At 39.2% G+C, this 11337-nt stretch overlaps 1 protein-coding gene across 1 annotated transcript; it reads left to right on the top strand.

Annotated features, from left to right (window-relative positions):
* Window positions 1–424: 424 nt before the first annotated feature.
* Window positions 425–7920, top strand: LOC575502 (neuronal acetylcholine receptor subunit beta-3). Its single transcript, XM_030995296.1, has 6 exons — window positions 425–1308; window positions 4670–4822; window positions 5178–5551; window positions 6286–6543; window positions 7124–7221; window positions 7733–7920. Exons 2-6 carry the CDS (start codon window positions 4782–4784, stop codon window positions 7844–7846), a joined length of 885 nt encoding a protein of 294 aa, XP_030851156.1. The 5' UTR covers window positions 425–1308; window positions 4670–4781; the 3' UTR covers window positions 7847–7920.
* Window positions 7921–11337: the final 3417 nt, after the last annotated feature.

Raw genomic sequence — 11337 nt, 5'->3', positions numbered from 1 at the left:
GGGGGGGGGGGGGGTAAAATTTTTAAATCACGCCGAAAATTTCGCAACTAAGCGGGGGGGGGGTAGGTTTTTTGGGTCACCCATTATCTTTTTTCTTTTCTTTTTAATTTAAAAAAAAAATCGCAAAGGGGGGGGGGGGGTTACTCCAAAACACGCACATAAAATAAGCCAAGGGGGGGGGTCAACCCCCCTCCCCCTGCGTACGCGCCTGGTCCAAGTAGGGCAACATTAAAGTGGAGTACAACATTTGCAATACATATGATGGGAACATAGGTTTCAGTTTGTATATCACACCAGCATTTGTTTATAGTAATGAACACAAATAATTTGTATGTATTTTCCAGGACATTCTATCATCAATAAACAGGCCAAGAAACTTGGTCGATTTTACTTTCTTAATTTTGACATTGTTGAAATAAATATCTCCAGGTAAATCGGAGATTGAATTGCTAAATAATATGAAATTAGTTTTGTCAAAGTGCAGTTACAGTCGATTCGCAAAAATCCACTGTGCAATATTCTCAAGTTCCGAATTTACAGTTTCAACAAAAATTTGAGGATTCTGATGAGAATAAAATATGCTTGAGTCATCTGCGTATAGTATAAAATTACAATAGTCGGGATGAAAATTTGAAGTCATTTATATATGTTATGAATAGCAAAGGCCCTAAAAGAGATCCCGGAGGAACACCACACGTGACAGGCTTGACACTCGATGCAATCCCGTTTAATGAAACAAACTGTGTTCGACTACTGAGGTAACTTTTGTACCACTCCAAGGCCTTACCCCTGACACCATAATGCTGTAACTTTTTAAACAAAATGTTATGATCAATACAATTATTGTGTCAAATGCCTTGGAACAATCCAAAAAATAATCCTACAGTATGACAGCGGTCGTCAAGAACGGACGCAATTTTATTTATAAAAAGTAGTATAGCATGAGAAGTAGAATGTTTCCAACGAAATCCAAACTGAGAGTCCGCCAAAATTCCACAACGTGTGAAAAAAATTAGATGTTCGAGTGTAGATCATTTTTTCAAGAATCTTTGATAAAGTGGTTATTCAACCAAAAAAAAACATCATCATTCTCTTTCAGTAAAAAATATAATTATTTTTATTAAAAAAAATTTGATTGACGAGAATGAGTAGGCTACTCATCCTATACCGATGAGAACTTTCATGTTTCTCCTACTAGGACTGGTACGATGATAGACTGACTTGGGATCCTAAGGACCATGCTGGCATAGGATCTTTTTCTGTCGACATCGATCAAACGTGGTCACCAAAATTATACCTTCAGAACACGTAAGTATAAACTCAAATAATCGCAAAATATTATTCCATGAACCATTATCCCTTAGCAGGAATTGGTTGCCCGAACCATCCTCCTTTCCCTGTTTTAGCCGCTCCCGCTCGTTACCTCATACCTCTTTAAATGTTATCTGTCCAACGAGTTCCCAACCTTCCTCCTAGATCTGATTCTTTCTATACTGCTCGCATCATAATGTTCTTATTTTCCTTCATCAACCCTCTCAAATCATCTCTATCCCATCTAACCTTTCCCTGGATTTTAGCTACCTTCAGCTCTTTTCTTATTTTTCCTCGTTTCTTCGCCTATTCAAAATAGTACTACTAATGTTTAAAATTAACTTGGAACAACACACCGACAATCTCCCACATAAAAAGCCGAGAACATGACAGGCCCACGCAGGCCTATATAGTTGAAACTGGAGAAGACGAGAAAAAAAAAAACAGTATAAAGAAAAACAGAAACATTACAATACAAAGCATAAACAGAATAAAATTTGAAATCAAAAGCCTAAAACAGTTAAATTATACCAGATGCAGGATTTAGGATGGTGTTCGAACACCAGTCTTTTTTTCATGATGAATTATAATTATATATAAAGCAAATTACCAATCAAGGTAAAAAGCTTTAACTTGATTGAACTATGTTCTCGACAGCCCTTTAAGGATTACTGTAACGGCACAACATATATTGTAGCAGTATGAAAGCCCTCCTCTTCGTGAAGGGAAATTAATTGAAACACTCGGATATTTGGGAATAGAATGATAAATGCATGTTTGATGAAGCGGTATTAATTAGAGTGCTGGGTCCATCAATATATCAATATATCGATGTCAGAGCAATTGTTGATTCCTGCTCTTGCATCATAATCTTCAGAATACAATGAGGTCATTCAAAGCATCGCTGAAAAATCAAACTCGATTTTGATATGTCTCCATATTAAATTTGCCCAGATCAATTATTAAGGGACGAGCGCCATGTTTTCATGATTACATCGGCCTGCTCGTTGTTAAATTATTGAGCTGAAAGTAAATGAGCATTCGTGTTCCAATCCATTCTAGTATCATATTTATTAGTGGTTCAATCAATCAATTGAATAATTTTTGGTGACGGATCCAGAGTTATCTGACCAGGGCCCCGTCTTACAAAGAGTTACGATCGATCCAAATCAATCGTAAGTCCTCCAATCAATCGCAAGTTTGCAGTCTCCTATCTCTTATGTACATAGTTACGATTGATATCAATCGCAAATAACTTACGATTGATATCAACTCTTTGTAAGACGGGGCCCAGGAATGGGGAGGGGATCACAAATCTCAGAGTATGCTGAAAAGCAAGTCCCCCCCCCCCCCCCCGAAATTATCACATTTTCGGGTGGTGGTCTTATTGGTCAACATATACCGCCCGAAAACTAACAAGCAAACGAAAAGAAACAAAGAAATAATAACAAATAGTAATGGCACAAGACTACACAACGGTTAGCAATTTGTGTGGGGAGGGGGGGGGGGGGGTCATAGTTTACGGGCACCAAAACTTTTATTTTATATATACAAGACACAATGGCCCGAATTCACAAAAGAGGTTTGTCGACAAACCTCCTTTTGTTTCGACAAACCTCCTTTTGTTATTTACAAACCAGGCTTGTAAAAAACGTGTCAAAATGCGTCATTATGACATACATAAACCTCGGTTTGTCGACAAACCTCCTTTGTGAATTCGGGCCTATGGGTTTTACCGGATCGCGGGTATGACATATTTCCCGGCCAATTTTTGTTGGGGGGATCCCTCCCTCATCGCGTAACACTTTGCCTGCTTCCAACATTTTGATGTGCAAAATAAGCTGAGTGTCCCACAAATTAGACAAACAGGCCTACTGTAGCTCATTAATAATTTATTCCAGTATAAGAATTATTAATAGCATGTGCTGATGTATGCCGCGTGTCGGTGGATAGCCCATTCATCGTGCAAAGCATCCGGCTTTTAGCTTCGTTGAGCCGTAATCTTTTCATTTTCACTTTGGGGGATATTTGATGTAGCGCATTTCTTTCCAGATACAAACATGTATATAAATGAAGTTTACTAATACAATTCAATCATGTTTACAAACAAAGTGCTTAACTGTCCCAGATGTCTATTTGGGCCACATTATCACCTCGAAAGGCTCACCGAGCCATTTATTAGTCATGAACAGTTCAGGGTCCTAAGAATCTGGTGGAAATAAAACAAGATTGGTCAGGATTAAATAATCACATCAGATCTCCAGTTTAAAGTACAGTCACATTGAATGAATGGTTAATCCACTTCTGCGCAATATTATTGCATGACATTGTGAATCATTAAAGAAGGCCCTTTTAAATTGTTCGTGCACTTTATTTAATTAAGCACTACCAACAGAGGGCCTTTAAATTTTGTATTATTGATGTGGATAGCAGCGATATACATGTAGCTGATTATTATTTTTGGGGTATCCATTATTTCAGTCTCTCTCTTTCTCTCTCTTTCTCTCTCTCTCTTTGACTTTGTATAGAAATATAGATTTATAATTGACACAGGAAAGTACTTTGACCCTTTTTCAACATGTCAATGCTCGAATAATGTGGTCTGTGTTTTTAACATAATAACCACAGACAAAAATAATCAAGTTGAAAGAATCTTGTGTTTTAGAGCCACTAAATGACAAGGCGTTCAGTGGGCAGTCATGCCCTCTTTGCTTCCAGAAGGAATTAGTGTAATACACAGTAATCATTTCCTTGACAGAATAGTTCTCTCAATGTAAAGAACAAGAGTATTTGTTGTCAATCATTTACACCAACGGGAGTGACAACCCTGCCAGATATAATTCGGAATGTCGACCTTTTTTGGAAGAGTAAAAAGATATTAACTATTGTTTGATTATACTTGTAGAGGTGGTGTATAGTGGATAAGTCACCGGACTTTGAATCACAGGGTGTACGGGGTTCGAATTGATATCACACCACTTTGACAAGGAATTAAATCTACATTTGCCACACTCGACCCAGGTGAGATAAATGGATATCTGGCAGGATTCAATTTCTTAAAATGCTACGGACGGGCTCTAGGTCCTCTCCGAGGGACCTGGTAATGAAGATTAATGCCTTACCAAAGGGCACTAGCGCATCGACTTGGTTTCGAACCTGGTTCCCCAGATTACGAGACCACTGCTCTACCGACTGAGCTATCGCGCCGGGCCTATGTCTGACTGACTGAGTGCTATAGTTACAAGAACCCACTATTATCATTATTCATCAAATCACAGAAATAAAGTTTTAAATTACCTACTTATAATCATAACAATACTAAATCCATTTTATGCATATGTTATTCGAATATACATAGTGTACTTGACCAGCCGGCGAACCCTATTCAACGTGACGTCACTCAAACGTATATCACCTATGACGGACAAGTACATCTAGAATCACCATTGTTACATCATACATCATGTGACATGAAAATTCACAAGTTCCCCTTTGACGAACAGGAATGCTGGTAAGATCTTTTTCATATTACTTTATAATAAATTTGAAAAGAAAAAAAAGGAAGCGGGAAACCGTCTTTATAAGCACTGTATAAGGAGATTAGCTAACCCCCAACACTTCGTATTAACTTGGTGTTATTTATGTCTTTTCAATTTGGTATCGTAATTGGATATGTCTTTTGTTTGATTCAATGTCATTGCTTTTTATGAAAGTGTTAAATAAAAGAACCAATTCAGAACCGCGAACTAAACGGAATTGGGAAAATTATGTTTCATATAATTATATATTCCATCCGTCGGAAAAAAATCCTGACTATATTCCACCAATATCATTATCTGTCAAGTACCTTTTTTCTTCTTCAAAAGGCTGCGATTTACAATGCAAAACACACCAATCCACCTTGTACGAGTTGACTCAAGTTCTGTACAAGTTGTTGACGGTCGCCGTGACGTCAGCTCTGAGTGGGACATTATTAGTACCTACACACTTTCTGAGTTTGTCTCCATCCCACGAAACATCACTTATGAGATGGTTGGGATGTGTTTCAAGCTCCGTAGACTGCCAAGGTACTACATTGATAATGTGACGTCACCAATAGCTATCCTCAGCTGGTTGTCGATTATCATTTTCATCATTCCCGCCAAAAGTGGAGAGCGCCTCTCGGCCGCCATCTCTCTTGTCCTTGGTCTGACGGTGTTCCAGATCGTCGTTACAGACAACCTGCCCAAGAACTCTAGAGGTAATCATTATGACTCACCCAATCAAGAATATCAGACAGAGAAGCGACCCAGTAGGCCTAGTGGTTCTATAGTGGAGCTTGGGGCTGAAGCCTCACCCCCCCCCCCCGAAAAGGAAAAACAAAAATCTTTACAATAAAGTAATATAAGCGAGGCACATATAGAAAATAAAAACAAAAACCCAAGCCCCCCCCCCCCCCCCCTTTAAAAAAAGCCAGTCTAATAGCAATCCGCCGACTAATTTAAGGGCGCGGATTCTGTTACTCTTGACATTCTTTTAGAATAAAGTTTCCACTGTCGTGTTAATCCTAAGGTTTGACGTCTCGCTTACCCAAAGGTCGTCTTTCTGTATTGAAAATTTGCGAGGAAAATTAAGAGAGCGACCCCCCCCCCAAAAAAAAGAAGTTATTATCAAGATATACTAGATAAGCCTGATAGCAATACAATGTTCCTTTTCGGGTAGGCCTATACCCGCTGCCCGTGTAATTATGAGGTGATCGTTTCCCGAATACTTTATATTTCAAAATTCAGTTGGGGATGCACACCCCCCCCCCCCCCCCCCCCCCCTCCGCACCTAGTGTGTATGTACACATTTACTGTCAGGTGTTTTTTTTTTTTTTTTTTTTTTTTTTTTTTTTTTTTTTTTTTTTTTTTACACACAATCTCTGTGTCCCATTATGATATTGATTAAAATATACGGAATGTTAGATTAAATAGTTTTTCATTAATTGTTTAGGAGACGCTGCCGTGGTCACTGAATATGTGAGCGATTGTTTTATCATCACCATAGTCGTCACCGTTATGTCCGCCATTGTTATCAACCTCAGTCACCGGGAAGGCGAGATCAACAACAAGTTCATCCGCAGTGTTTTCTTCAACCACCTTGGACCATGGTGTTTTTTGGGTGGGGGAAGGTGTGGCGGGAAGAAGGCCCAGGGTTCGAATCCCAATGAGAGCTGCAAAGCTGGAGGTCTGGAGATGAAGGATAGTGCAGGTTAGTCTGTGGCCGAGAACCAGATCTAAAAATGTTACAAAATCGTCATTATTAAACCCTACGCATCTTTCAATAAACCTACCAAAATTAGTCCTCAGAAACCACACTTAGCTTTTTTCGCAATTTTTTCAAATAAAAAGTTCAAAAGTAATATAATTCGCCAACTATTTTAAACGAATGAGGACGTTCAGTTGCAAACACTGTTCAAATGTCAAAATACTTCAAATCTGTAAAGTCAAATGGGCATGGCATCCACTTGTTATAGATAATGCTATCCAGATCCAGTTATATGATTTTAATCACGTTTAAATTTTTCTTTCTTTCATGGTGAGCAGAGAGGCTCCTTTGCGGCTTTGCAAGCGATATGTTCCGCTCTTTCGATTTCTTACGTCCGTTGTTCGTTGCGTTGCGTCCTTCTTAGACTCTACATGACATGTTCAACAAAAATCAGAGCTAATAATAATAGTCAAAGGAATGCAATACAATCAAATTCGAATGCACAAAATATTGAATGCAAAGCAGAATTTGATTACAAATGGTTTGGTTTCTTCATTACAATTATGTTTTATTTTTCTTTTAGCACAAACACGATCGTCCGATGGTCACACTTTGTCACAGTATGATGTTTGGGTGAAAAGACAGTCAACGAATCGATTCGACGAACAAGACAAAACCGAGGTACTTATATTAATGGGAACTGAATTCTAGATGATGATATTGTCAATTTTCTTATAGAGGCCCATCGATAAATGAGAGAAAGTCGGGCTGCAATATCGCTGCTATAGACTTAACATTATAAAACTATTATACACAAATTAATCCAGTATAATGTTAACGAAATGTGTATCAATATTAGTTAAAATCTGGATTCATATTGTGCTTAATACGTATACCGTCTCAAAGCGCTTTATATTATTATATTATCACCCCAGTCACCGGATTCATTCACGCACAATGTGTACCATTTCCACTCCCTTTGGAGTTTTGCTCCTATATTTACCTTGGGATTTATATTTCGTATGTTCAGATATTTTTAACGAAATGGGAAAGAAATAATAAACGACTTTGTACATTACATTTTAATCATTACGTTTCTTAGTACAAAAGACATAGAAATCTCAAAATTATTTTGATTTGTTCGAAATATAAACTTTAAATACATGTATATCCTAATTCTTTTTTTGAACAGTCGCCCAAGATACATGATTTCGAACTACTTGCCCGCATCATGGATCGCCTCTTCTTGTTTGCAACACTGGTCTCACTGACCGCCATCACTGTCAAATTCCTGATGGAAATGTAAAATACTTCGATGATGATCAGAGGTGTACGAGGCCGGTGAGAGAGAGAGAGAGGGAGAGAGAGAGAGAGAGAGAGAGAGAGAGAGAGAAAGAGAGAGAGGGGGGGGAGGCAGAGTTCAGCCCCTGGGAATTTCGAAATTACCAATATTCTGGAGCTCGTCACCTCCTATTCGGGCGGTGAAGTATAAAATATCTTTGTAACTAATTATATACATTCATGTACCTTCTTATACGCATTATCTTGTATATTTTTAATACGAATTTACTTTTCACTGTAATAAAGTGTGGTCATATTAAAAGCTTATGTAGCCTAGTAGTATATCGGAATGAGTAGGATGTTTAGAAAGAAGAAATGTCGGTATAGTGGAGAAGAATTAGCCCATTTATATGGCAGCAGTATACTGTACTCTCTTAAAAAAGAGTGAATTTTCACTCTATTTTCACTTTCTTGGGAGTGACGTCCGTGATCACTTGTTTAGGAGTGAAAATCGATTGATTTTAGAGTGCTCTCTAAGAAGAAAAGAGTGAATGTTCACTCTATTTTCACTACATTTTCACTCTCCAGAGGAGTGACGTCCGTGATCACTCGATTTTTATTTAGAGAGTATGTTGCCAATGGGAAAAAACAGCTTAATATAAGTGTTATCAGACCCAGAGGACCAATCATGTTCATTTTGGTGCCAATGTCTTTCACTAATATTGAATCAATAAAGGCTGCACTACTTTAGAATTACCTATATATCATTGTATTTACTTTTTCTTGTTCTTCAGGAGTAGATGGAAGGAAAGATAGGTACTGAGAGAGAGAGAGAGAGAGAGAGAGAGAGAGGGGGGGGGGGGGTCGCCTATAGTGGCAATTGAAATTTAAATCTCGAGTTTTTTAAATTATGTTTCCATAAATAAAAATTATTATTATTTTTACGTAGCTGCCATTGTGGGAGATACACACATGATGAAATTGCGCCATTGCAACCACCCCCCCCCCCGCCCCCACGCACACACGCACGGAGTCTTAGCCAACTTTCTTAATATAGTCTGCTAGTATTGCTAATAGGCCCTATGCGATATATTTATTTTACCGTTTCAGAAGATTTGCCCGACATCACTTTTATCTCTCAACAACTTTGTGTCATCGGCCTACAAGTTGTCAGTTGTTCATGAGATATAAAAAGCCATAATTCTTTTTCATCGAAGGTGTACAAACATGTTCACACCTAAAATCGGATACAAAACATTCACTTGTCTTCAGGGTCAAAATCTGGTCCGCGGGATAAGATGATGACTCATGATCAGAGACGATGGGGTTTGAAGAGGTGAGGGAGTGGTCACTCTCGCACTTGCTTCACTGCTCAATCAAGCTGGGCGTGTACCTTTGGCGTGGAGCTCGGAGAACGAGAACTATGGGCGCGCGTTAAAAGTGGCTGCGTGCACGTAATACTTCGTCCTACATAAAACTCGACCACGCAAACTCGGTAGACAGCTCAGTTTCAATTTCGCAGAACGAAGGCACTTAAAATGGTGCGAGGGTTAGTCGTGCAGGCCTGTGGGGGAGTAATGAGCTGTATTCTGGGATGTCATGCTCCTCTTTTTACATTTTCAGACTTTATAAGCTCAAGACCAAACATTGCCACAAAGTGAATTTTTTACATTTGCAACAGCCTCCCGGTATAATAATAATAATGGTGGCTTCTTATATAGCGCACATGTCCGTCACGTTGTGACGCTCCTACGGCGCTGCCCCGATTATTATTACCCTGGCTTTAGCCCGGCCCCCCCCCCCCCCACTCAGTGTTATTTAGGGTACGCATATGCTCGTACCCTCTTTTTGAAAGCACCCCCTATCTGAGGACTGCCAACATTTCCAAACCCCCCTTTCGCGGGCTTTTCACAGGCTTTTCCTGCCTTGGAGACCCCTCAGGAAAAATGCTCAATGTACCCCCCTAAATTCGGAATATTTTCTCAGGAGTCCAAAGAGATGAGAGAAAAAAAAGAAAAACACCCCCTTTTTAAAAAAATCTCAGGGTGGAAAGTCAAATACACCCCCTTTTTTACAATTCTCGGGCCGGACTTTGTCGCACGAAAAATACCCCTTTACCAGACATTTTGGCAACACGCATGCGGTCATTCCGACCTCTGAGTGGGGGAGCCGGGGGCTTTAGCAAGGCAGCCACTGCGGCGCTCTAGCATTTCAAGGAATTAATTCCTGCCAGGTACCCATTTACATCACCTCGGTTGAGTGTGGCAAATGTATATCATTGTCTTGCCAAAGCACATTAGTGCCGCGGCCGGGGACTCGAACCGCGGACCTTAAGACCTTAAGTCCGTCGACGTATCCACTCGACCACGACGCCTAGGCTTGGAAATGTTCAACGGAGAAAGTAATACAGATTACTATGTTATCGCAGACGAGAAGTATCATAGGCCAGTGGCGTAAGGAGCAACAATTTTTTTTGGGGGGGGGGGGGGGGTGAGGAGGAAAAAAAATTATAATATATTTTAATAAGTGAGAAAAGACCCCCGCAAAATCATGTCATTTCAGCAACATTTATATATCGAATTAGAAAAACCACTGAGTTGAATTTTTTTTATTTTTTTTATTTTTGGAGGGGGGGGGGGGGTTTGGCAATTCCTCCCCCTCCCCCCCCCCCCCATCAGTACGCCAGTGCCAGAGTCATATGTCATGATATAGCCGCGGTCTAAAGAATATGATTTAACAGCATCGATGTGCAGAGAAGGACAACTATAGCATGAAAGTTGATGCGCCGGCATGGTTGTATCAAGTGCAACAAAAATGTAGTCTTTTTCGTCCCAGCCCGCCTCCTTTTTGACCAACGCCTCCTTTTGAAAAATACTATTTGCTTTTTTAAAAATAAATCAAACGCTTTGCGGAAATCCACAAAACACACGTACAATATTTATTATTTTTGAACATACCAGTGTTTTTAGAGTGAATATATGGTCACTGAAGTCCTGAAGCCTTTTCTAAACCCTATCTGATTATCATTAGGCCTTACTGGCCTATGTTGTTTTCTTCAATATTTTGAAGTCTATTATCCCTGAAAATAGTTTGGAAAGGGAGCTTGTAAGGGATATCCCTCTATAATTCGAATTTAAAAATACCCACCCCCCCCCCCCTTTTATTCACCGACTGGCTGATTCGCCGCTAAATATTTTCTCACGAATTGGGCAAAAAAATTAGCTACGCCCTTGAGCCTGTGTGATTAGAGGTCTTCACTTCTCAATAAAATCAAATACTTTTATTTTTCACTAATCATCAATTTAAAATTACTTTGCTTCAACCCAAGCAAAGGCTTCAAAGTTCATCCCATGCTAATACCATTTAAATCTTTCGTTGTGTTAATTTAACATTTATCTTTGATGTTGTGATTTAGGTCGGATTTCATTTTGGAGCAATATCGTTAAAAATTATGATTGTAAATACAAAAATAAGTTTTTTTTTCTTTTTCGAAGTCCATGAGTCGATGGCACTAAA

The sequence above is a fragment of the Strongylocentrotus purpuratus genome, unplaced genomic scaffold, assembly GCF_000002235.5.
Source record: "Strongylocentrotus purpuratus isolate Spur 01 unplaced genomic scaffold, Spur_5.0 spur5_scaffold_21, whole genome shotgun sequence".
NCBI lineage: Eukaryota > Metazoa > Echinodermata > Echinoidea > Camarodonta > Strongylocentrotidae > Strongylocentrotus > Strongylocentrotus purpuratus.
This window is presented reverse-complemented; position numbering and strand designations above follow the sequence as displayed.